At 49.2% G+C, this 27,809-nt stretch overlaps 1 protein-coding gene across 1 annotated transcript in view; it reads right to left on the bottom strand.

The window, feature by feature from the left end:
• Positions 1 to 4,298: 4,298 nt before the first annotated feature.
• Positions 4,299 to 27,809, bottom strand: part of LOC119460551 (tRNA-uridine aminocarboxypropyltransferase 1) — a 35,900-nt gene continuing 12,389 nt past the window's right edge. The window contains exon 6 of the mRNA XM_037721484.2: positions 4,299 to 5,020. Within this exon, the coding sequence (XP_037577412.1) occupies positions 5,000 to 5,020 (21 nt within the window). The 3' untranslated portion in view covers positions 4,299 to 4,999. The remainder of the gene's footprint in view (positions 5,021 to 27,809) is intronic.

The following is a 27,809-nucleotide window of genomic DNA, read 5'->3' as shown; positions in this document are numbered from 1 at the left end:
CCGATGTTGGTGTGGCCGAGGAGGTAGTGGGAGTTGCAGCCCTCTTCTTGGCCGGCTGACCGCGAGTAGGAGGAGAAGGTAGTAGGGTAGGGAGTTTATGAGCGGCCGAGATCATTGTCGCCGGGGTAGGGGTAAGGACCTGCAGGAAGGCATGCAGCTGCGACTGAAGGCGTTGGTTGGTGTTGTGGAGGGAGGCGAGCTGTGCGCGGACATGCAACATTTTCTAGAGGGGGTTGGCGGAGTCCTGGCAAACTACGTCTGCCCAGCTCACCTCAGTGGTGTGGCGGCCGGGTTCCTGTGCAGGTGGTTTTTTGGGGGACTGGAAGTGGGGGTTGCCTGAGTCCGGTCCAGGACTGGGATCAGGCCATAGGCTTGGTACGGTTGGAGGGCTGTTTCAGGAGATGGCTACGGTTTCAGGCTGTTTCAGATGTAGCACCTATATAGTACAGAGGAGTAGTAGAGGTGCTTGGGCACCCAGTCTTGTTCGAAAAGTCTTGTTCGAGGTAGTGGTGTCGGCGTTGTGGGTCGGGAGTGTTGATGAGGACGACGTGTTGGAGGGTGTTGATGATTACGGCGTCTGGCTTGGCCTCTTGGTGTCCGAGGCGGGCTGCTTGAAGAATCCCATCGCGAAGCGCAACGCCGTTCACGGTCCGAAGGTTGAGGTCGCCACGGGGACGGAGGATGATTTTATGATCGTTGATGGGTAGCTTGGGGTGGCGTAATCGCGGTTGAAATTGGCCAATCGTGTGCGGCTCGACTGAACGGAACGCCTCCGTTCCATTTTGGAACGCATACAAGATCGCGCCCCTGGTTTCCTGCGTCTTCTGTTCGCTGCACGCCTGCTCAAGCTTCTCTGTCTTATCTTTCCCATCTCCACACTTGGGACGACAACCCAAGCCGACGACCAAGCGCGATATGACTTGTGATATCGCTTAGTGAGTGGCAAGGGTGAGCGGAGGCAAGCTCGACGCGGACGCACGATGGCGACCACTTCCCGCGCTTCGCCCGATTTAAAATTCACAAAAAGAAAAATAACTTCGATTGGACGATGATAGCGCGCGCTTTCACTTCTTTATATATTTTTTTCCGCCTCAGAGTCATGTTGAAAGTCCTCTGCGCAGCCGCAGTCGCCGGCGGTGGCGCGCACCCGGCCTGAAAGCTTCAACGTGGACTTTTTAGGTGCGCCACCGTCGACTTGCTTGCGCAAGCAAAAAGTAAAGTGCTTTAGGAGAGGAGACAGCGGAGGAAAGAGTAGATGGCGGTACTTTTACTATATAGGGATTTTATTGAAACCGAAACTAGCTTTACTTTCCGGGGGCTGGTCGCCACTGTCGGGTCGGTGACACGGTGGTATTCACAATTAACTTGCTCGGGCGGCTTTGTTAGAGGCCCCCCTCGGCTCTCGCTTCTCCTAAAGTCCCTAGATATTTTTGATTTAAAAGAGCATGAAATCTAGGGACTTTAGCTTCTCGGTAGCGTCTTCACGGTTGTCATCGAGAGTCTTGTTAGGCGCCCCCGCCTCCGCTCTCGCTTCTCAGTAGCGTCTTCACGATTGTCAGCAAAGGTCTTAACAACCCCAGGTGGTCAAAATTAATCCGGAGCCCCCCACTACGGCGCGCTCATAATCAGAACTTGGTTTTGGCACGTAAAATCCAAGAATGTTTCTTTTAAGTGAAGTATATCCTGTGGGGAGCACACGCTGTAAACCTCGTGTAAACCTCGTTTGCGTGACTACCACACGCGACCAGGCAAGCCTATTTTATTACTTATTATACAGAGCGGACTTCCCCCTGCAAGTGTGTTTTATTGTTTTATTGCCCACAGCAATAAACGTTGTTGAGTTGACTCGCTTGTTGCCTTATTCGCCTGAACCCTACGTAGCTGCGATTATACGCGCTACGGGTGTGGGGAAGACCTCCACAATCACAAGGCACCTTTTATTCTGAAACTCTTGATAATTACGTTTCAAAGCAGATTTGGGGCACTGGTGCAGGCTGCGTTGCTGTCTCTTCTTCGATACCGAACACGTCGTCGCACGAAAACGCTCGTCAAAGTCCCCTTCAACAACTTTGCTGTAAGAGACAAAGGACAGCTAACGGTTGCGGAAGCACTTGAACAGTGTGATATGGGGGGGAGTCTTGCAGACAGAGATAACACTTGTAAAAGCGAAACTCGCTTTAACTACTTGACTCGCTTCGTATGGACGATCTTGCACGGCGTGAGCCCAAAGAAGCCCGCCATGAGAGCGGAGGAAAAGGATGAGCGGCCACTCCGGAGACGCCGTGCCCCAGAAACGATTTCGACCGCTGCTGTGCTGCGAGTGTGCACGCATATCGGTTGCGGTGGAGCCGGCCGCGAGGCTGAGTGAAACTTCGAACGCCGCGGGGGCCATTGTGGCTGGTATCGCGCGAGGCCGAGGCACCGACGGGTTTGGCATTAGGGTCTGCTATGCCCACGAGGTTTGCCGTGGATCACGGGATTGCGTGATAGGCTTCAGGGTCACACAAGAACGCTATACCGCTCACATTTTGTCTTTTTTCATCCTATACTAGAATTATTGACTTATGCCCTGTTGTTTTAATCGACACCAGTTGCACATACGTAGTCGACACGTCCTATATGTTTACTTTCTCTGGCTTCCATAGCACGGTCGGCCTAACATAAATAAGGCCGCGCGCCTCTTTGAGCCGTGCCTCAAATCTCGGGCGGCGGTTTCGGCGCCTCGTTTTCTGCAGGCGGCCAGCGGCTGCTGACATCTCGCACTTGCAGCGGCATGCGCAGGCCGTTTTTTTTTTTTTTTTTTTGGCCGCTGAACAATGCGCTTCCAGAGACAATCACTGCGTCATGTTGTACCGACTGCCGACATGTTTTTGACATGTGCTCTTTCTTTCTTGTTTACGTTGATGAATTTAATAAATTGTAGTTGACTGCTGTATTTTTAAAATTTTCTACCTCCTTTTATTTTGTCAACTTGTCATTTCGCTCTCCTTATGTCATATTCCTGTTACATCTTTTTTTCAGATACGTCAGCTTCTGGGTCATGATGCTTATTTCTGCAATATACTCCTACCCTCTCTCTTTTTACTTTTATTTTCTGAAAGAAGTGTTTAGGAGTAAATAATGAATAAACAGGCATAAACGGCGGTATACCCCTTTTTCTCGTATAGCAGCGCAGTGACAGCGCTTCCCTGCACACACGAACACGCTGTGCCAGCAGAGTGACGAGCTAGCGTCTCATTTATGCAAATGCGACCAGAGAAACGAAGCCAGACGTTCGCTGGAAACATGCAAAGTGGGCCTGTTTTCTACGAGTGACACGACGCGCCGCAAAGTTTGCACGAAACCTGTTGTGCGACATGGAAACGGTTGCGCATCGCATTTAACTATACCAGCTCAATGAAAGCCGTATAAAGAGGCTGGTTGTACTCCACACACATGCACGCACGCATGTGTATATATACGGAATACAACCAACCTCTTTATACGGCTTTCATAGATTATGAAAAGGTATTTCATTCAGTAGAGATACCAGCATTCATGGAGGCATTGTGCAATCAAGGGGTACTGGAGGCATACGTGAATATCTTGGGAAATACCTGCAAAGATTCCACAGCTGTATTGGATTCTTCACAGGAAAAATATAAAATTACCTATCAAGAAAGGGGTCAGGCAAGGAGACACAATCTTCCCAATGCTATTCACTGCATGCTTAGAAGTATTCAAGCTATAGACTGGGAAGGCTTAGGAGTGAGGATCAACGGCGAATATCTCAACCTCCGGTTTGCAGATGACATTGTCCTGTTCAGAAATACTGGGGATGAATTGCACCAAATGATTGAGAATATTAAACAAGAAAGTGTAAGATTAATATGCAGAAGACAAATGTGATGTTGGATAGCCTGGCAAGGGAACAAAAGATTCATGATCGCCAGTCAGCCTCTAGAGTCTGTGAAGGAGTACGTTTATCTAGGTCGATTACTCACATGGGGCCCTGATCATGAGAAGGAAATTTACAGAATAATAAAATTGGGTTGGAGTGCATACGGCAAGCATTACCAAACTCTGACTGGGAGATTACCACTGTCATTCAAAAGTGCACAATCATTGCATTCTACCGGCGCTCACATATGGGGCAGAAATTTGTTGGAGGTTAACAAAACAGCTCGAGAACAAGGAGAGACCGATGGAAGGAAAAATATTTGCAGGCGCGAGTTGGAATCTCCTGGCACAATCTTCGTGCTGCAGCGGAGATGAAGAAATAGGCTGATGATGATGATGCAAACAGACAGAAAAGAAACTTGCGTCTTGTTCGGAAAACCACGTTTTATTGGGCACACTCTTTTTTTTTCTATATTCAAGGTACAGTTGCATGACCCCTTCACTGCAAGGCTCCTGTGCCAACACTTGAGCTCTAGTAAAATACCGCAGTAGGTTCCCCTGTAACCAAAGGCACAACGCCAAAGTGAAATCGCCGAGTAGGAGCTATTTCCGTCCACAGTGATGACGAGTCACTCTTATTTGATTGACGGCCGAAGAAGATGTCTCGCACTTCTCAGTAAGAACACCTTCCTCGGCCGCTGTCTCCGCTACACAAACCATTTGCGCACGACGTGACTCGTGAGATCTCGGTTGCCAGTCGTGAGCTACTCTCCACATCGCATGACCATTTCCGAGACAACAATGTAGCACGGGTGTGGCGCACGACCGAATCAAAGCCAAATGGAGGCAAGCTTGCTGCGTGTGCACGAGCCGAGCTCGTCAGCGTCAGTGAGTGCTGTGCGCTGACGCCATTATTATTATTTATTTTATTATTTTTTTTTCCGCTTTCGTGGCCGCTGTAATTTCACACTCGCTACATACGTCGACGTCGATTCGGCAGTTTGCAAAACTCGCAGCCCTTCCCGTGGGCGCTGCCAACACTGGGTGCGCAACCCGGCAAGCGTGCAGCGATCGTCCGCTCCGTCGCTGATGCCGACTGCTCGAGCCCCGCTGGGAGCGCTCACTCCGTCACTCCCAACTCCTGCAGAGAAGAAGAAACAAAGCACTCGTGAACACCGGTGCCTTAATCGACGACTGCTTCACCGGCGCCCTCCAATCCACCACCACCTTTTCAGCGCGTCTGTTTTGTTTGCGCGCGTGTATGCTTGCGTTGTCGTCATTGCGCTGTTCTCAGAATGCCTGCCATTTTAGTTTTCATTTTATTTTATTGCTTCGGATCGGGTCCTCGAGGAGAAATAAATGAAAAATCGCCAAGCCGTTCAGAAATTCTTTTCCGGCCTGACAGCTCGTGAACGCAACCAATCATCTCCCGCGGCACTTGGCCCCCCTCGCCATAAAGGCGGCTGTTGTCTTTGCTCGTCGCCCCGTCGGGACTGTCTCTGCGGAACAGCTTGGCGTCAGCTCGGTTTCGAGCGCGTGTCGGGAGATTGTTTGCGCACGGTCCTTCTCTCTTTATGGACGTCGTTATTTCACCTCACGGTTCGTCCATTTTATCCCAGTTCATTGTCAGTCCTCTCTGTTTTTACTCTTGCACAAACCCTTATACTTGAAGTGATAAAAGTGGACACAACCCCACGCTTAACTTGAGAAACGACAGGCGCTCGAGGGTGCCTTGCCTTCGTACACCGCCCTAGGGTTTCTTCTTCTTCTTTTTTTTTTCCCTCGACTTCCCGCGTTGGTTTAGTGGATTTTTGGTGTCCAGCTGCCGAGCATGAGGTTTCGGTTCCTGGCAGTGGCTGCGCCTCATTGATATTTGGGAATGGAACGCGAAAACACGCATTCAAGGCTCGGGTACAGGTTAAACAAATAAGCAAGAAATAGGCAGAATCAGGTCAGTAGCGATACCACCTTCGGAACATTCAACAACACCAATTATGTGAAGGCAAACCGTTCCCGAGACAATAGTGCCTCTCGGCTGCCAGCAATGGTCGCCAAGAGGAAGCGATAAAACGAGTTCCTCTCACATTTTTTCAATAAAATAAAATAAAATGAAAGCTAAAATTGCAGGCTCGAAGCATTCTTAGAACAGCGCAATGACGACAACGAACGCATACACGCGCGCAAACAAAACAAACGCGACCAAGAACAAGTCGATGCCATCATCAGAGGCGCGTACAAAACGGCCCTGGGTCTCCCTGTCACCACCTCAAACGAGAAGTTAGCGACTCTCGGGATCGACAACACCTTCGCTGAGCTGTCGGACGCGGTTATGGCTTCGCAAAAAGCCAGACTTCAGAACACGGCGCCGGGCAGAGCCATACTCCACCGGACCGGCACGACAACGGAGCAACTCCCGCCCGAGGTCAGAAGCAAGATCACGGCGAACCCCATACCAAAGCACATGAGTCATGAACTCCACGAAGGACGACGCAAGGCGCGGGTCGACAGACAGCGCCGACAATTCAAGAATGACCCGAACGTAACGTACGTGGACGTGGCGGCGTACCCTGCAGGGGGCCTCTTCGCGGTAGCCCCCGTGAACGGGAGACAACTCCTTAACCCTCGCGGCCTCCGTCAGGGCAGAGACCCCAGCTGCGGCTGAGACCATAGCCGCGGCTCTAGTAATAAAGCAACATGACAGGGTGGGCAGGGAAGTTCATGTCGTAACCGACTCGCTACAGGCCTGCCGCAACTTTACCAACGGACGAACACCGGTGCTGGCGGCTCAGATTCTAGGCCCGAGGCTGCAAGAATCCCATCAAATCACGTGGACGCCGGGTCACGCGGGACTGGAGGGGAACGAAAGGGCGAACGCCTTAGCTCGAGCGCTAATTAACCGAGCGGGGCAAAACCAATCGTCTCATCAATCCCCACCCTTTACCTTTGTGCCCCTGCCATCAAATTACTGCGACCGACTCGAGATCCAGCGACTCAACCGCAGGAGTTATCCTCCCCCTGACAAAAAGCTCAACACTGAAGAGGCAATAGCCCTCAGACTTATCCAAACAAACACATTCCCAAACCTACACAGATACAGCAAAATATACCCACAAACATATCGCGGCATCTGCCCCTGGTGCGGCGACACACGCCCTACACTCTTTCACATCTCGTGGGGGTGCGGGGAAAAAACTTCAACATTTAAAGACGCCTAACACGTCATTTGAGCGGTGGGAAGTACAGCTGACCGGCGATACCTTGGCGGGACAAGAAGCTCTCGTCCAGCAAGTACGTCGAGCAGCCATGACCAGTGGAGTCCTGGAATAAGGACACCACCCACTCGTCCTCAAGATCAACGATCTCGATAGTCTAAATAAATTTCTCTCTCTCTCTCTCTCTCTCGCATTAACAATCATCCTGAGATGGATTCTGCCGGACTTTTTTTTTTTCCTTCTTTCGTGGTCAAAGTAAACGGAAATGAAAAGGCCGTATGTGCGAGAATGCGGAAACAGGCTTAAATCATTTAAAATTGTAGAGGATATGCAAATTTATCCAAAGGGCAACTTCACTATGCGGAAAAATGACAAAGAAAAAAAATGCGCCAGCACGCCTGGCGTCCTAAGGGATGTTCTGCGAGGGCAGAAGATCTTCGAGCATTTATTGATGACAATAACGGATGATTACGAACACTCGAGGTGAACACCGGAAGTGTGTCTTGCATGAAAGACAATGTTGAACCTGGTGACAAAATGCGCCGTGAATAGACACCGAGGAAGTGACATCAGTGCCCGACGAACACGACATCCAGACGGCGATCGCGGCGAGCTATATAGCAACACGCGTGCGCCTTTCCTACGCTGCTTTTTGACACCGACTTTGCCAGCCCAAAGCTCCGCCGACATGACCCAACTTCCACTGCGAATACTACACACGGATGGCTGGCCGCTTGCGTGAACGACAGAGCACGGGAACATGCGTGAGCTGTTAAAAATAATCAAGGCGGGCACTGTGGTTCCTGCAGATGTGAGCCGCACTTCTCGGACATAGAAATTGTCGGGAAATAGCATGAACAGAACCAGCGAGGGGAATTCTAGAAGCTATGCCTATACCACATCGAGAAGCACGGAGACGGGTGCATCAGTGACGCGCTATAGTAACGCGGTGAGAAAGAGCCTAGTTGGAATTTGTGACATGAAAGCAGAAACCCATTTATCTGTTTCCTTTCAGTTGTTTCAGTGTTGCCTTGCGGCTCTGCGCATGTCTTCCGGGCATCATGTACAACACATAGGCGAATTTTGAAGGCCTAATGATGATGATGACAAAAATGTTTTAAGGGATGACTCGATGGCCCATTATGTGGAATAGGAAAGGGGGAGGCGTATTCAGAGCCGCCCTACGAGCTACGCGTCTTTGGCGAAACTCAAGAGCGAGCAGGGCCGGTATTTTGTAGCGATGCCTCTCATGTAATAACGCCTTTTCGCGCTTATCGCACTTTTGTCAGTGGTCGGAGCGACGGTCCGCTTACTTTATCAACGGGATCAGCCGGCCGTGAGCGGTGGATGATAAGACTAGAGTAGAATAAGTCATAATGCCTCGCCACAAAATCGCGGCCCTGAATGACCCTGTCAGAATCCGCCGATCCGGCTTCCGGCCTAATCCACTCCTCGCGTATGATGATGATGATGATCTATTGGCATCCCCTTTGAAACGGGGCGGCGACAAATAGTCACCTAGCCTGCTTGATTTAATCAGGTATACTATACATGTTCTTTATCTTGCATTTTTGTATACCTATCATTATTTTTCTTTTTCAAAAATTTACCTTGTACCGCTGCCTATGATTTTAAGAGATCAGGTCGCATCCATCTTTCCCTACTTTTTTCCACCAGTACTCTAATCGTCTCTTGCTGATCTCTACGGCTGATCTGTTTATGTTTCCTTCCACTTTAAACCCAAGCGCTTCTGGGAGTTGCACGTTACCTACGGTTCTCGCTGGGTGGATCCCGTCGCATTCCATTAGGATGTGCTGAGTGGTCTCTGGATCTTTACTGCAGCATACACATGTCTCATCTAATTCCGAATATTTGTTCCGATATGTTTTCGTCCTTAGGCAACCGGCTCGAGCCTCAAATAGCAAGGCACTGCCCTTTGTGTTATCGTACAGATTTTCCCTTCTAATTTCTTTCTTCTCATTCTTGTAAATCTCCATTGTCCTTTTCGTTTCCATTCTTTGCATCCAATTCACGGTCTCTATTTCTCTCACTTTCTTTCTGATGACCCCTGGTTGTCTATTTACAGTTTCGATTATCCTGTACTTGGTTGCCAACTTCCTTGACCTCTTCCTCCATTCTGTGTCCACGCTTTTCATGTAGAGATACTTGTGCACTTTAACCGCCCATTTATTTTCAGTTTGCGAGTTTCGTAGGACGAAACTCGCACCGCCCTCGGGTGGCAGTCCCGGTGCTGAGCGCAGCGCTCCCAAAACAGGCGGTGTGCCACAGTGCTGTCTGGCTCCTCGGGTGCTTCTTGGTCCGCGGAGGCTGTTGAGTGCTGCGACCAAATGGAGACGGGAAAGGAGGGCGTCTCTCCCGGCGTGGCCGGTGCCGCTCCAGCACGTCCGGTGCCTGCGCAGAGTCAGCTGCCCCGACCTGGCAAGACCCGCATGTCTGGGGAGACACTCGCACGGAGGAGTTGGCTGCCGCTCTCAGAGCTGTCCATGTCACACGGTGGTCCTTTTGCCATGCTGCTTGTGCTGAGGGATACTGAATGATCCCGGGAGACAACACGGCTTGAAAGAAGGGCGGGCGCCGCCTCGTGGGCTTTCTCGTTTCCCTCGATATCCTGGTGACCAGGGGCGGTATTCTCTAAGAGTCTACATAGTGGACTGTCCATTTCGGCTGTCGCTGATTGGCTGCTGCTTGATGTACAGGGAGGTGCCAGCCAGTCTCCTTCCTGCACGTCAAGCAGCAGCCAATCAGCGACAGCTGAAATGGACAGTCTACCAGGCAGACTCTTACAGAATACCGCCCCAGAGATCCAATGCATTGTAGCAGTGACCCTGCGGGTCTCCACATGCCTGAAGGCTTGCTTGACAAGGCGTACTTCTGATGAGGCTGTGTGGCAAAACTTGCAGGCGTGCAGCACACATTGGCAGTCAGAGTAGATATCGATGTGTTTTACCTGCGTGCTGCCTGAGGCCATGTCTACGGCCTAGACTATCACCCGGACTTCCGGGTCATCGGCAGTTGGAAAGGTAGAATGCGTCGAACGAGAACAGACTGCGTGGTAGGCGATTGCCCCCTCACTGCTGCTGCGTGGGTCGAAAGCTGCATCAGTATACACTTGTTCTTGGTCCGGTGCTGCGTTCGCCAATCACTGCGCGTGGCGCGCAGCGAATGTTGCTCGGCGGTGCGCATGTTGGGGGCCCAGGTTTCGGGGCGTTGACGTCGTGCCTGCGACAGCAATGTCATCCCACAGTGGAATTTCCGATGGCAGTAAAGTTGATGCATCCTTTACCATGTAGGCCAGTAGCGTCGTGCCTAGTCTGGCGTGCCTCGGGCGTTCGTGTTCTGCCTTCGATGCTTCAATAGTTGCATGGAGGGTGGACAACTTGACATATCAACGAGGCTCTTCGACGCGTGCGTGTTACGGGAGCTCTGTGAACTACCTCTAGGTAGGTCTAGAGCCGTGCATGCAGATCGCAACAGCGTGTTCCGTACTGACGCGTCCATTGCTTGCCTCAACTGCCTCCGTGTTTACAATGGATGTGTATGACGCCGGTGCGGCTTAGCAAACCCTTGTTTCGGGAGATGTCATAGACAGTGACTGGGTGAACGACACGAAGCTTTGGCCGCAGTTTCATAGAACATGCAAAAGCGCTTTAGGAGCTGATTAAGCGACGTCCAAACGGCGCGAGCAGCGTATATAGTGCTTGCTCTAAAAGCGGGGCTAAATATGTATTCCAAGCTAGCCAAACTTTCAGCTCATGAATTGAATCAGGATTAGCATGTCTTGCTCTTCGTTCTTTATTTGGCTAATATTTTGGAGCAGCGGCTTGTTACGTTTCTGAATCAGTAAAGTTCCTCGGTACGGTCACTATCTGATTATTTTCTGCCTGATCGGTCGCGGGTGTGTTCAGTTCCATTAGATTTGTTCTTGCTGCGCACAAGGCTTGAAATGTAGCTGTACTGTACATTGCACTACCTTGTAGCAAAGACGTACTGTCGCTAGTAATTCGCTTACTCTTGTGGACCATCACGAAACATTAATCTTCGACCATTCGTGCGCTATCGGTGTAGTACCATCATTTATTGTGCGTATATAGTGAGCATATATTGAAGTGTGCGCCCATGCACTTATTCTTGACACGTTGACGAAAGAGCGGGCCTAAGTTTCCGTGCCAGGAGGAGTAGATGTCTGTAGATAACGTGCGCGAAACCTACTATGACAGGAAGCGGCGCTACTCCCTTTGCATTGTTTAACGAGCGGTACTTACTCTTGCCGACGTATTGGGGCTGAAGCTCTTCCTTTGAAGGTTAGCGATACAACACTGGCGGATGAGCAAATTTCTGTATCCTCGAGGAATGCCGCACATCTCGAAGTGCCAGAAACACGTACGGACAGTTGCAGCAGCGGTCCGTAAACTTGGCCACACAGATTCATTACATTCCTTAATATGTCAGTCACTGTTTTTGCTGCCAACTACTGCACACGTCTTCAATCCACATGATTCACTCCAGCATGATTGAAGCACAGTGCGTTAGCGAAAACTCAGTTGCATGTCCGACAGCTGATCGCACACAAGCAAGGTAGAAGCGTTAATGGTTTCGTATTCGTGCGCGGTCGCTGAGGCTACGTTTCTCTAGAACAAACTGCTCCGCGAAAAGGGTCAATAGCGCTCGGGATGTCAGCAAAGCACTCAACCGTTTTCAGCATACGTCGTTACTAGCATGACCCATACGGAAGCAGATCCGTTTTATGAGGTGCACAGTCTTGTGCCACGTGCGAAGGTCAGCGATCCACCACGAATCCGCTGCGCCCGTGCGGTCAAACAATTGCTATCCCCAGAATACGCACTAGTTTCCCTACTCGTCGCTGCAGTGTTTCGCCTCCGAGAAAACTTTATTTTGATGGGGCACGGAGAAGCGTCGATCTCCGTGGTGGGTGGAGCCTTCAGTCCAGGGTCCCGGACCGAGAGTGATTCGGAGGGCAGCTTTATCTCGCGCTCAGCCTCGGATCACGACGCACGTTGTCTTCTACCAGTTTGTGGCAGGTCAATAACGTCAAGTGCCACCTGCAGGGTCTCTCGATGATCGTCGTGACGCAATCCATAACGGGACGTAATCTGCGTAAATTGTGAAGCTCAGTTCGGGAATAGCCTCCAGTCGCTGTGCCAGGCATATCATAGTCAAATTAAAGAGCAGGGGTGATAGTATGGAGCCTTGTGAGACTCCCCAACATGTTTGAGTAAACCTACCCGTACGGAAAAAGTGAGATTTTTTGAAGGAAGGAGCGCGCAATTTTGAGTAGGCAGCCTGCGATTCCGTTCCTCGATGCGTCACAGTGTCAGGCTTTTCGGAGGTCCACCGCCACGAGGATACCCGGGTTGCGGTTTCCTCGACCGACCTTCTTTCGACGCAGTGCACCTTCCTTCACCAGTAGGCGGCTATCATAAGTGTCCAGATTTGGTCGAAAGTCTTTGCCGGATGGAAACGACTCTCTGTTTCTAGAAAGTGAGATATGCGCGTATAAGGACCATTTGCTTCGCCAGCTTACACGTATAGTGAGTGTGAGCGATACAGGGCGCACGTTCGACAGTACATTTGACTATTTGTTTGGTTTCGGTATGGGTGCGACTATCGAATGCTTCCATCCTGCTCAGATTTCACCATTTACCCACTGCGTTAATCTCATCAAGAAGTTGCTTCTTTGTGTATTCTTCGAGATTCTACAGGGCCGCCCAGGTTACGCCGTCATGGCCTGGTGCGCTGCGCGCGCTGATAGAAGAAAGTGCCTGTTCGAGCTCGAAGAGTGACAACGAAACCTGGATGCCCTCGTCGGTCACTGACGACGTTTTCGATAAATGTCGGGGTTCGGAGTCTCGACGATTGTGGGAAAAAACGTTTTCGCGGCATCATCTTGGAGCTGGCTGCCTGACTGGCCAATTCTGAGCAAGATGTTTGAAATAGCACTCCGTGCTTTGCGTTGACCTGCCATAGCCTTGAACGTGTACCACACCTTATGGAGTTCAGTCCTTTCGTTGAATGCTAAGCATTGCTGGCTCCAACGCTCCCGATACAGGCGCTTGGCGTATCTTCTAGCAACGGCAGTGCGACGCCGCACAAGGTCGCGATGTCGTCGGTCATTCTCCGCGTACATCAGTAGTGCTCGCTTGCGTGCATCGGAAAGGTTTAGCATGTGTACGCCGGAGCATCAGTCTCATCAGAGGCCATGCGCAGGGTGCGCGACGCCCGCTCTCATACGGACGGTTGCTCCGCAAATATGTTCAGCAGGCGTCCCATCTGATCGTGCGCACAGTGCGCCCGGCCGCCCGTTTCCGTCCCAAATGTAATCCACAGTGGATAGTGGCCGCTGCCCGAGGCGTCCGGATCGAATCGCCAGTCTTTCACGTAGGCGTGTGTGGTCAACGTCAGGTCCGGCGTCGTGTTTCGTTGTCTACTCTATATATGCAGCGGTGCGCGGGTTGGGTGGTCAGTGTCATTTGTGAGCCTTCCTGGCATCTACGAGGGCCGTTCCACAGGGCGTGTGATACTTGTAGCCTTACTGCGGATGCCTGCCAATGAAATCGCCACCTATCAGGAAGTCGTCGTTCGGGTAACATCTGCGCAAAGCGCGAATCCATGTGGACGAACTGCGTGTGCAAGAGCTCACTTCTGGGCGCATTCCGCTTTCCAATCTTGCAACTGACAGCTACCACTTCCTGCACGGCAGTCGAATACTTGGACGCGTCAATCTGCGTTTCCGGAATGTCTGTGCGGGCAAAGACAGCCGCTTGTCCTCGGATCACCAATTCGTCGGCTGTAATGGCGACGCCATTGGGCTGCCGCTTTCGGCGGCGTTTCCTGCTTTGATGTGCTGTTCACGATTGATTACAACCACTGAACTCTCGTAGTGCGATCTGTGTCATTAATTTCTTGAAGCATCAGCACGAGAGGGCGTCCGACACAGTCAAACAAGAAGCTCAGTTGCGTCGCACAGGTGCCTAGCCCCCGGCAGTTCCACTGTAGCACGTGCGGAGTGGGGACTGTCGAGGGCTGTACGCGAAGCCAGGTGGATATACTGTCGCGAGGCGAATAACTGTTGGAGCAAGCCATACTGTCGCTGGAAGCAGTAGCGCACCCAGGATCTCTACCAGGGGGAGTTGACAGTTTGCCAATACCATCTAAATAGCACTAATTTCAATTTCCTTCACGGGCAATTGTCAAAAAATGTGCTTTTTACGCAAGTTTGCGAGTGTGCAGACGATTGCGCGTCTTACATCGTAGTTGCAGTACTGAAAGGCGCAAGGAAAGACAAGGGGTTAAACAAAACGGTGGGTTAACTCGGCCACAGGGGGGGGGGGTTACAACCCCCCCTCCCCCCCCCCTCGTCATCGGTGCGTTACTGGCTGGAAGTGCTTCTCTTGTGTTTGGTAGTATTTGTCCTGCGCTTGTAGGAGAGGATCCAAATTTTGTTGTACCAGCAGAGAAGGGACCCCGTGTCGCAGAAAAATCCGCGTCGGCGCCGTCATCCATGGCGGAGTAAATCATCCCCAACCACCCCGACCGCGCAGGCCCTCCGAGTGGTGCAATATATTAGTGAGCAAAAATTGCATTTCTCACAGTGAAATCGGTCAGAAAAAAAGGTAAAGTACGACTTAACCACAACCTACAGACATGGCGGCGTCGGATTGTAATCTGAATGTACGAGAAAACATAATTCTGTTGCGAGGAAACTCAAACACAAACCCCTTTTCCACCATTTCTATCATACCAACATCGGCGCGCTCGGGTATGGTACTTGCGAAAATCATATCCAGATGGCGCTCGCATCCTCGGCAGGTTAAATTGGGACTTAGCCTGCCTAATGCGTTTTGGACACGCGCGCCCGTCGGGGAAATAGCAAACAATTAATACAATAAAAAAAGGTCCTAGGGCGTTACTGCAGTAGTGCACCAAGTTGGGCTAGTTGGTTGAAGTTGCTATTGGAAAGATTTTAACTGCGCGAGAAACAGGGACGAAGGAGGACGAAAAAGACAACACGTGCGCAGCACGTGCCTTCAGATTTTAATATGAGACGACTTATATTGACCCTGGAAAAACGTCTTCCCAGCAATGCATTTCTCTTTAATAGTGAAGCCGACTTTAAAGGGATCGGTGTAAGCTTGGTCTTTGTAAGCTGGCTTTTCAACGTTGTGTTGCAGTGAAGCCTACTCATAAAGAAAAATACGATCCGAACGGGGCCCGTTCCACTCTTAAAAGCGAAGCATAAGCATCCTCCAATTTTTAGTGAGCTCCTGCAGATTACGTGGCTCCTGCTGTCGCTTGGCACGAAGGCGTTCGCGCAGAACTGCATGCTCTTCTAGTTTCTGCCGCAGTTCGTCGAACTGTCGTGCGACCTCAGCTTCGGCTTTCGATGGAACGACCAGCTGCTATGGTGAAGGTGGCATCGGTGTGGTATGAGCGAAGCGTTCGCCGGCTGGCAAGGTCGAGTTTGCTTGAGCGCTGCTGCGTAGCTGAGGTTGCAACCGCTTCCTCCCGGTGTCGGTGTGCGCGGTTTTTAGAAACAATCTCGTTCGCTGGTTCGTTAGTGGCATGTGGTTGCGTTGAGAGATTTTCGCGCTCAACTATAGTTGCTACCGCGTCGATTCCACGTAATGGGGCTGGACAGTTCTGCGGCTTCTTGATCAATGCGTGCCGTGCCGTTCATACGGCGAGAGCGGGGTCGTGATCGCAGTTCCTGAGTGAGTTTTGCGTCAGACTTGAGTTTTGCTGGACACTTCGGGTCGGTCACCTTCTTCTTCACAGTTGCGGCACTTGGGCGTTGTCTGTTTGCATTCATCGTCGGCACAACTGCCTCCGCGTGTCTTGCCACACGTAGGACTCACCGCTTCGTTGGGACAGACATCCTTTTCATGACCAACGTGATGACAGCCAGGCCCACGATGTTTTTAAGTTCGTAAAGCGAAAACTCTGGCGATGTGGCCGCAGCAAATGACGGTGTTAGGGGGGCGGCATCCTTCAAATGTCAGCAGGCATGCCCCACTGTTTCCCACAAGGCACGCGATACGTTGGTGCTGACAGGTAAGAGCTGCCCGAAGTTGAGACTTCGTTCCATTGCAGTCAACATTGTATGTCCCGCCTCGGCACACGCCTCATCCAGGTGCCTGATAGACGGTCCGCGTTTCAGGTCTAGGTGCGAAAGCTTGAAAAGCCCGTCTGCTTGCCTCTTGTCATATAAACGAGCAATAGATGCTGGTTGCTACGACGTGTACGTCAAAGGTTTGGAGTTGATGGCAGCGGATGTGGCCGTCACGAAGATGCGGTGGAGGTCCTTGCTTGGTACAGTCGTGAGCGCCACGTTTACCCGCGGTTTCAGAACTAGCACGAAAGTTTCAAGCGGTGTTTCCTTCTCTAGGGCCGTGTTCGGCTGCGCTGTTCCCAGGCTCCTCCGTCATTTTCGAACGCGTCCTGTCAGAAGACTCCGGCCATAGAGCTTCTGACTATTACACCTAGAGGGTAATCTGGCGCCACCGTCTATGCGAGTTTCGTAAAGGGCGCTGTGCCGTCATGGGAATGACGGGATATGTGTCCGCGAGGCTTGTGTTGGCTGGTGTTGTACAAGGCTTCGTCTAAAACGTGGATATGGCTCCGCAAATACTGCGTTTTTAAAATAAAATCTACATAAAAGGCTTTCATTCACCCATATTACATCTCTCAATAAAGTTTACTCCCCTTCAATGCAGAATAAAGAGAAGAAAAGCAAGAACAGACAAGTTGTTCCATAGCGAGCGAGAATTTTGTTGTCTGTCCTCCAACTTTAGCAGCGAGCTGATACTTTTTACGTTTCATATAATTGTACATACAATAATAAGTCCTCAAATTTAAACGAAACATGTTTTTGTGTAATAACAAAGCTAAAACAGCTTTTTACGTGTTGTTTCAGCAGGGAATTAATCACTGTGACAGACGGAATGGTGCAAGCCAGGTGCGTCTTCAAGGCGTTTTGGCTCTCCAAGAACGATGGCAATCCGATGTCACAATAAAGGAGGCTTCTTCGTGGATTGCCCAAGCATACCACAGCGCAGCAGCGCCAGATTTCCCTCTAGGAAATATAGTGAGAAACTCTGTGACTCCGGCATCTCGGCTTGTTTCTATAGCTTGTCAGCCCAGAATGCGTAGTTCTTGAGACACGGGCAGCACAGTCTATTTGTCATGGCTTCAGATTGTTGGCTTGAGGATGTCGGTGCTGCTGAAAGGGACGGCCGCGTCTTCGTAGACCGATGACGTGAAAGAGTCGTGCCGCGTTCTTTCGATACCGTGCTGGCCGTCGTTGACGGGTTTGCAGAGCGGTCGCTGTCACGACGATTGCGGTGGCGGCTGCTTTCGTTCGGTTCCTGTTTGTTCTTTCGTCTTTGGCGTCTATATTGTTGGTCAGCGGTAGCATGCTCACAGCGTTCTTCGCGGATGCCAGCAGAACTTGTGGTGGTAGATACTCCTGGAACGCCTTCGAGACGCTGCGTAGCCGTTTCTTCGCACCAGTCTTGGGCTGGCGCCGCCAAATTGATTGAAACTTTTATTATTGGCCTAAGAAGGGGGGTAAGGGATCAGGTGAAAGGAAGGATGCCTGCTTCCTGTTGCGAAGGACGACTGGTGGCGTCTACTTGCGGTGCGACCCAATCGTCGTACGACATCGTCAAAAGCTGATTGTGCAGGGCGTTGTTGTTCATGGTCGACAGATGGCGGTAACTTCGATGCACCGGGGTGGAATTGATGCAAAGGGGGTGGAATTGGTGCATTCATTCATAAAAGTATGAACTGGCAAAGGGTCAAACAGGAATGCAAGGATCATTTATGGCTAAAAGGGAAAGTTGCAGGAGAGCAGACACTCCTTGGTTTTGTATACCTGTGGACAGGAGCAAATGCCAAAGAGGAAAACAAAAAAATGCTGGAATGCATATCAAGTGACATTAATGAGCTAGGAGAAGGGTGCGAGATTATTATACTAGGAGATATGAACGCACACATAGAAGACATGGACGGGTACACAGACTCAACAGGCAACATGATGCTGGATATGTGTGAAATGCATGACTTAGTTGTATGCAACAGTACTGAGAAGTGTGAAGGGCACATAACATGGGAGGTAGGGAGCCTGCAGTCGACGATAGATTATGCACTAATGTCACATAGGATGCACGATAGGCTAAATGTAATGAGCATAGATGAATATGGCTCCAGAAGTCTAGGTAGTGATCACAAACGTATTAAGGTGAGCTTTAGAAGGGAAATGAAAGTAGGTAGGAGGCAAGATGAACAACCAGGTGGGATATTTTACTCGGAAAAGCAGCTTGAAATAGCAACCCAGCAAATTGAGGAAGTAATTTCAGAGGATACAAAAACAGAATGGACATATGCAAATTTAACAGGACTATTTGAGCTAGAGCTTACTAAGGTACGAGTCAGGACAAAAGGGAACAGAAGACGTAAACCCAAGAGCTGGTGGGATGAGGAGGTTAAGAAGGCCATAGAGAAACGCCAGGAAGCATCCAGGGAACACAGATATTCAAAGCAGAGGGGTGAACCAGAAGCTGATGTAGGCAGAAAATGGAACAACTTCTTAAACTGTAGAAGGGAAGCATCCAATTTGATCAATGAGAAGATCAGAAGAAAGGGGAGCCAATGGTTGTCAGAAGTAAACAAAAAGGATAGAAAAGCAGCGAAGAAATTTTGGAAACATCTCAACTCCTTGAGTAATAAGACTAGCCTAGAGCAGAGGTTTATAGTTACAGCTCAAGGTGTTCCACTAGAGGGAGATGAGGCAATGGAACATATAAGAACAATGATGACAGAAAAATTTAAAGAACGAAACATAGCATGTGCTCAATCAGGTGAGGATGGACTAGTCAGTGCAGTGGCTCCACTGGCACAAAGCGAGTGGGAAAGGGCAGAGAAGAGGGTTCCTAGTAGCACGTCGACAGGTCCTGATGGCATCCCAATTATGTTGATAAAGACATTGGGCCCAAAATCTAAGAAAGCATTAAGAGAGGCAGTGAGCAAAATGATAATGGACGGTAAAGCCCCTGACGGGTGGAGACTGAGCAGGATGAGCATGATATATAAGGGAAAGGGGGACAAAGCTGACATAAACAACTACCGTCCCATAACAGTGACGTCAGTGGTTTACAGGGTGGTGATGCAGATTATAAAGGACAGACTGCAGGCATGGGTGGAGAGCGAGGAGGTGCTGGGGGAACTACAAAATGGGTTCCGAAAACAAAGAAGGTTAGAAGATAATCTGTTCTCATTGACACAGTGTATTGAAATAGCAGAAAAGGAACACAGGCCCCTATGGCTTGCCTTTCTGGATATCAAGGGAGCCTATGACAGTGTAATCCAAAAGGATTTGTGGGACATACTGGGCACTCTAGAGGTAGAAGATGGAGTAAGAAATCTTTTAAAAGATATCTATAAAAGTAACAGGGTGCTTATAAAATGGGAAAACAAGGTATCTGGGCCTATAGAGATACAGCAGGGGCTTAGGCAGGGGTGCCCTCGGTCACCTCTGTTGTTCATGCTGTATTTACAAGGATTGGAGAAAAAAATAGGGAGGAGCGGACTTGGCTTCAACCTTTCCTATTTCAAGCAGGGAGAATGGATTAAACAGTCATTACCAGGACTGATGTATGCAGATGACATTGTACTTATGGCTGACAGCAAGGAAGACTTGCAGAGATTAATGGACATCTGTGGTAAAGAGGGAGATAGCTTAGGTTTGAAGTTTAGTAAAGAAAAATCGGCAGTCATGACTTTTAATGATAATCAGGGCAGCGAGCATAGGATACAGGAATTTACGCTGGAGGTGGTGGATAAGTACAAATATCTTGGAGTGTGGATAAACAATGGAACTGAGTACCTAACGGAACATGAAAAATATGTGACGGCTAAAGGTAGCAGAAATGCAGCTGTGATGAAAAATAGGGCACTGTGGAATTACAATAGGTACGAAGTGGTGAGAGGGATTTGGAAAGGGGTGATGGTCCCTAGTTTGACTTTCGGCAATGCGGTCCTGTGCATGAGATCAGAGGTTCGAGCAAGGTTGGAAGTTAAGCAGCGAGGGGTAGGTAGACTGGCTCTGGGAGCACACGGAAATACACCAAATCAGGGGGTACAGGGTGACATGGGATGGACGTCATTCGAGGGCAGGGAAGCCAGCAGCAAGATAGAATTTGAGGAGCGATTGAGAGAAATGGCAGAAAAGCGGTGGGCAAGGAGAGTTTTCAGTTATTTGTACATGAGGAATGTTGATACAAAATGGAGGAAGCTGACCAGAAAACTGTCAATCAAATATTTGGACTGCAGGAGGGGTGCAAACCAGGAAACAGCGGTTAAGAAAAAGGTTAAGGAAACAGAGAGGGGTCTGTGGAAAACAGGGATGCAGACGAAATCAGCACTGGGCACATACCGAACTTTCAAGCAAGAAATTGCCAAAGAAAATATCTACGATAATTCTAGGGGAAGCTCTTTGTTGTTTGAAGCCAGGACGGGAGTATTGCGGACTAAGATGTACCGAGTCAAGTACCAAGGTATAGACACGTTGTGCTGTGCGTGTGGAGAAGAAGAGGAAATGGCTGAACACCTCATACTTTTCTGTAAGGGGCTTAACCCTACAGTGCAAGGCAACGGGGCTGATTTTTTCAAAGCATTGGGGTTTAGGGACAGTGAAGGCAAAATAGACTTTAAGCGGGTAGAAATAACCAAACAGAGGTTATCTGATTGGTGGATAAAATTAAGGCAGGGGTGAAATTTCACCCACCACAAAGTACAAATTATGTAATAGCCATGGCTAGGTGGCGTATGCCACCGCCCGATTTAAAGGGTTCAGCCTCATCCATCCATCCATCCATCCGGGCTCGGGCGTCGATCACGCCATCGTTACGCATTAGGCTTAACAAGGCCACCGGTGCCAAAAAGTGGCCACCAACAAGCAATTAATGCACCTTTTTGAGGCTTGTCTCGGCGCGTGGATGACCAAAAGCGAAGAACAGGATGCGCGACAAAAGAAAGTGAAACGCGAACAGCGCGATAACAGTCGGAGAGAGCCAGAGCACCAGGAACAGACGTGCGCCCGCATCCGAGCCGGAAGTTCATCCTCGAAGACCTAATAAAAATTGGAGGACGCTTAAGCTTCGCCCTTAAGACTAGAACGCGATAGCGTTACAGGACCCGTTCGCATCGCATTGTTCGCATACGGCAAGTAGGCTTCATTCACTGCAACACTGAACGTGGGAAAGCCAGCTTACAAAGACCAAGCTTACACCGATCCATTTAAAGTCGGCTTCACATTTAAACTGAAATGCATTGCTGGAAAGACGTTTTTCCAGGGGCAATATAAGTGGTCTTATATTCAAATGTGAAGGCCCTCGCACCTTTGTTATGATTTTATTAATTGTTTGCTATTGCCCCGACGCGCACAGGTCTTAGAAATGCTAGAAAAGGGATTTGTGTTTCCTCGTAGCAGAATTAGGTTTTCTCGTACATTCAAATTACAATCAGACGCCGATTGGTAAACAATCCGACGGCGAATCCGACGCCAAATGGGAAATTCGTACTTTACCATTCTTCTGACGGATTTCACTATGAGAAATTCAATTTTTGTTCACCAAAACCTTGCACCACGTGGAGGGCCTGCGCGGTCAGGGTGGTTGGGGATGATTTTCTCCGCCACCCGCCGACATCGCACATCGCGCCGATGCCGGGCCTGCGCGGTCGATGTGGTTGGATGATTTTCTCCACCACCCGCAATCACACGCCGGTTGCCGACGCCGGATTTTCTGCGACACGGGGCCCTAAACGCTATCACGTTAAAACAATTTTGGTATATAGCGACGCTCGCATCCTGTCTACATACTTCATATCCCTGAATGCATGGTAATTTCCACCCCTCTCCATATAACTATGTGCCAGCGTCTTGTTTAGACTTCTCTAGTGTATTGTGATACACCACGTCACCTTTCTCAGTCACCGCAAAGCCCGCATCGGCATAGCAAGCATACAATCAGGCATATATGATCTACCACAGAAGGGTACTCCGCAAGAATCTATACTATCTCCTTTCCTCTTCAACATCGGGCTTAGGAAACTTGCACTACAACTGGAAAACATCCCAGAACTCGGATGTGCCTTCTATGCCGACGATATCACCCTATGGGCCACCAAGGGCTCATATGGTGACAGAGAGAACATTTTACTTACTGCTATCGAACACATCGAGTGATATCTAACAGCAGCAGGAATGAGATGTGGCCCACACAAGTCGCGGTACCTACAAATCCAGCTAAAGCAAGCTAAGAAACATCGAGCACCGGCGATACATCTCGAGATTGCAGGGCAACCTACATAGCGAGTCCCGACAACACGCTTACTGGGTATGCACGTCCAGGAGAACAATGGCACAAAGGAAGCCTCAGACAAATTAAATCACGCAGTAAGAAGCATCGCATCACTCATCGCCAGGATAGCGCGCAGCAAAAATGGCTTCACAGAGGACGAAACCATAAAATTGGTACAAGCCCTCGTTATCAGCCGTGTCACGTATGCCTTCCCGTATCAAGTTAAGCGCAAGACTAAGAGCGAGCGCATGGACACTCTTATAAGAACGGCGTACAAGACGGCTTTACAGCTACCGTCAGGCACAAGCACAAAGAAATTACTAGCGCTAGGGGTATACAACACCTTCGAGGAGCTGGCAAACACCACACTCATAGCACAGAGGGAGCGCCTCAACAAGATGAAACAGGGAAGGCACCTTCTTCAACTGCCTAGGGCACCCGCTAACACCCCAATACTGCGAAGAAAAAACACAACTCCTCCCTAACCAAATTAGAGAAAACATTATAGTAGACCCTATCCCCAAGAACATGCACCCAATTCAAAATCAAGGCAGCAGAGCAGCGCGTGCCCGCATGTTGCACAAACGCTGTTTCAGAGACCCAGACTACACGGACGCTAGCCCGTACTCCTCGTCGCCACGACACGAGATGAAATACACAATCACCGCTGTCAATCAGGGGAACCTCATTGCCTCTGCCTCCATCCGCGCCACATGCAGCGCAGCAGCAGAAGCAGCAGCGATCGCTCTCGCACTTCATGACGCCGAGAGCAAGCAAAGATTCGCTCGCGTCCTTACGGACTCACAAGCGGCGTGTCATTTATACCTGAATGGAACACTCCCTATACAAGCCATTCAAATCCTGGGCCGCTCACTAGAGGGGGCACCGTCTGGTGTCCCGGGCATGAAGGCCTGCGGGGCAACGAAGAGGCGGACTGGCAGCTCGAGGTCTCATTAGCCGAGCGGCAGACCACACCATCCTTTAGCCCCCGACAGACCGAGTAGCGACCCATGAGTTAACCACAAGTCAACAAATACTGGAGGACCAACGTCTTGCAAGAAGACAATACGCTCCCCCGCACAAAGCTCTCAATGGACTCTAGGCTAGGGACTGGCGCTGCCTGCAAACAAACACATACCCACACTTGTCCCGCCTACACGCCATCTCCCCAGACAGATATACGTCCCGGACATGTCCCTGGTGTAGCACACACACAGCGACACTCGTGCACATAACACACCAATGCACAGACAGACCGGACGAGGCAATCTCGTCATGAGTCACGTCACACACACTCACTACGTGGTTTTGGGAGGCAAGACTCTCCGAATTGGACCTGGGAAGCCAACTGGCAACCCTCGACCAGGCCCGGCGAGCCGCGATTGCCAGTGGAGCCCTGTCAGAGGGAACCACCCAGGAATAAGCCGCGCATAGCTTACTCTATTAATAAAGTTTCACCTCCTCCTCCACCACCTACACTTCCATCCAGCCCAGCAAGTCAAGGTGCAAAGTAAATTTACGGAGTAACACTCTCACTGCCCAAAAAAGAGCAAGGCTCACATCTCAAAGGCGATAAATTCCCTGGGGGCATTAAAAGTTGTGCTTGCGCAGTAGCGATGCACCTCTATGTAATTTATAGCAAATCCCTCTTAGACATTAACCTTCCTTATTATTGGAAAGTTGCTAATTCTGTACCCATATTCAAGAGCAGTTCCAAGAACAACGTCTCAAGTAAAGACCCATTTACTCCTACATGTTACAAACTACTCGAGCATATTTTGAATGGGACTTTACTTTCGTCATTTAATCTTCGTTGGGTATTCAACCAAACGGCAGCATAAATTTAGAAAACGCCTTTCTTGCACCACACAACTACTTAATTTTCTTTTTCATGAAATTACTCATTGGCTGGATAACAGAGATGAATTAGATTGCATATTTCTGGGTTTCAGAAAAGCGTACGACGTGGTGTCTTACTCACTCTTGTTACAGAAATTTGCTAACATTAACACTAACACAACTGTTATTAACACAACTGCTAGACAACAAACATATTTGTTGTCTAGCAAGCAAAGAGTTGCTTTAAGTGGAAGATGCTCGGATGATGCTGCCGGTCTGGTGTACCACAGAGCTCCATTGCTGGGGCCCCTTCTCTTTCTTGTTGTCATTAATGATATTTGTGATGGTATCGAACCCCAAATACGATTATTTTCGGATGATTATGTATACTGTATAGTATGCAAGGGTATCTGACCAGACAAATTGTTTTCGACTGGCCACCGACCTGAAGTGCACAGAAAAATGGTGTGTCATTAATAGCATGTCCCTTAGCATAAACAAATGTGTGCACTTTAGCTTTGAAAGAAAGATTAACAAAATCAGATATATGTACTTGTTAGTGACCGAGAAAAAAAAAATTATTCCCCAATCAAATATCTAGGTGTTATGCTGTCAGAGGATGACTCTTGGTCAGAAATTGTTAGGACAGTAGTTAGAGCATGCCCTTGGTTTCTTGCAACGAAGTTTAAAACATGCAAGCGTAAGAGAAGCAGCTTATAAAACATGTTTTACTAGTTTTGGAGTATGCCTGCTCTGTATGGGATCCGACATTAATTCATTAGAATAAATCCAGTCTGTCGCGGCAAGGTTTGGCCTGAGCGATATATGGCCAAACGACAAGAGTAACGGCAACGGAAAAAGAACTTGGTTGGATCTTTTTGTCTGAATGGCGGAGAACGCTGCGTCTTACGGTGTTTTGTTCAATTTTCCATAATTATACGGGAATCTTCTGATAACACTAGCTGACGCCCTCGCATTATGTTTTATCCCATAAAGACCATTCATTTAAGGTTAGGACGTACCTTTCCATGGCAGATCTTTTTAAATATTCTCTTTTTCCACGTACCATTGTCGCTATGAATACACTAATTGCAGATGTGGTGTACCGCGCGAATGTTGATACGTTTTACCTCATTATTGTCCCCCTCAATAATGCCTTAACGGCGCTGCGGGTCATGTATGAATAAAGAATAAAGGAGTGCACCACATACCGTATTTTTACGCATATAACTCACCTCCGAATATAATTAACACCCCCAATAACAAAAATACAAACAAAATTAAGAAAGAAGAGAATCTGTGCGCATAACCCGGGGAAACACCTGTATACAGCAACGCTCAAGTCCCTGTAAAAACAGACTCCATTCGTGGATTGCACGCCTCGTGTCTTCGTCCAGCGGCTCTGTTCCCCCATTTCTTTGGCGACACTGACAACGCTCTGCTTCTCCTGCGCCATAAAGAGACTGCCGTCGAGCGACGCTCATCGCGAGTCGAGTTCTTATTCGCTGCGTGCACTAACTGCAGCTGAAAGGCCCGAAAAGAATGGTCCAACTATGACAGAGGGAGCTCAATCACCGCACGCGGGGCTGAGGGTGGGCTTCCCTGCAAGATATCGAAACTGAATGGCGGAAACTTTTGCCTGAAAGTGTGGCTTCACAGCAGCCGACCACGCGCTGTCGTGAATCCACACGCTAATGCGATATCCACGATGCCGCGAAGCCACACGTCAAGGCGAAATTCGTATACAAGTGTACAGACCACATCCCGAATTAACTGTTCAATCTCTTGAGATGTTGGTGCGAGTTATATGCGCAGAAGTACGGTCAAGTTGTACTTCTCGCCACTTACAATTGAAAACGTGGCATCAGGCGACAGGGCCTGTTTGCGTGATAGCACCCAAAATTCTTTCGGAGCCCAGGAACTACTTCACTGGTCCCGAGTACTAGCGAGATTTGCCTTGCCTCATCTTTTTCCTAAGCCCTGCGACCAAGAAGGATCTACTCTGTGTAGGAGTCGCCAACCTCTTGCTCTACCCGCCAGTAAAAAAAAAAAAAAAAAAAAATAGAGAGAGCCTTCGCGAACTGACCTCGTCACTGCCATTTCCCTGCTACCATTACATGCGCGTTGTGGCAATGTCACCCACGTGTCAGGTTATCCCAGCCATTGTGAGATGAACGCAACACCATTTCACGAAACGAAAAAAAAAAAAAAAAGTTAGCGTAGCTTACAGTGGAGGCGCAATGCTAAAGAGACAGCAGAGCTGATGGGCACCTAGCTAGTCTTGGCTTTTGGGCTAAGCTAAGCACTACCAAGTCATCCCCAAGATTTTCTTAAATTCATTGATTATTGATCGATTATCGATTAGCCATTGATTGGCTATCAATTGGCTATTGATCGGCTATCGCAAGGTATTGGCCACGTATCCTCAGCATTTTCCGGAATTCATTAATTATTGATCAATTATCGATTAGCTATTGATTGGCTATCGATGACTGACTAAGCTTAAGTAGTCCCAACCATGCTTAGCTAGACTTAGCCAGGCTGAGCTTCGCTAGTTCACAGGGATATGTGCCATTGCGCTTGGACCTTTTCTGCACTGCCGCCATGATCGGCCCACATTTTTTGTGGACGACTAATGGACTAATGGCGGGCTTAAACAGCTCTGCTGTTAAAAGAAAAATGGAAGACATGTTCCTATTTCTATTAGCCATATCAAACATCTCCGTGATTGCCCTTTAAACATTAATCACATCTTTCCAACTCAGAAGAAAGGGAACTGAGGGGCCCGATATTTATTAATTACATCATAAGAAGCCAACAAACAATGACACCAAGGACAACATAGGGGAAATTACTTGTACTTACTAATTGAATTAAAGCAATGATAAATGAATGGAAATGAAAAGGGATGAAAAAACAACTGTTCGCAGGTGGGGAACGAACCCACGTCTTCGCATTACGTGTGCGATGCTCTCACCATTGAGCTACTGCGGAGCCGTTTTCCCAACCGCTTTCTGGGGTATTTATGTTTTACAACTAGAACTAACCCTGGGAGTGTTAGCCAGCCGATTTTTATTAATCATATCATAAGAAGCCAACAAACAATGATACCAAGGACAACATGTGGGAAACATTATTTCATAACATTAGATATTTGTAAAGCCTGATGGAATTAACATTAGCGTCCAAAAGCAACGTACGCGATAGCGGGCTCCGGATCAATTTCTAGCAAGTGGCATCCTCTAACGCGCACCTAAAGGCGTGGTACACACGCGTACTTGCATTGCGCCCTCATCAGGAGGCGGCGGCCAGGATTCAAGCCACATGCACAGCAGCAGCACGCCACTGGGTCCCTTGAGCACAAGACTCTGACATTGCACGCTGGCGCGGTCTTCGTTGTCGGCACTTAGTCACATGCAATATGCAAGGAATAGGGATTTCCACTTGCATTTGAGGTGGCATTTCAGTGCTCAAGTTGGGG

This window comes from Dermacentor silvarum, chromosome 8, assembly GCF_013339745.2.
Source record: "Dermacentor silvarum isolate Dsil-2018 chromosome 8, BIME_Dsil_1.4, whole genome shotgun sequence".
Lineage (NCBI taxonomy): Eukaryota > Metazoa > Arthropoda > Arachnida > Ixodida > Ixodidae > Dermacentor > Dermacentor silvarum.
The sequence above is the reverse complement of the archived record's forward strand: the minus strand, read 5'-3'. Positions and strand labels throughout refer to the sequence as shown.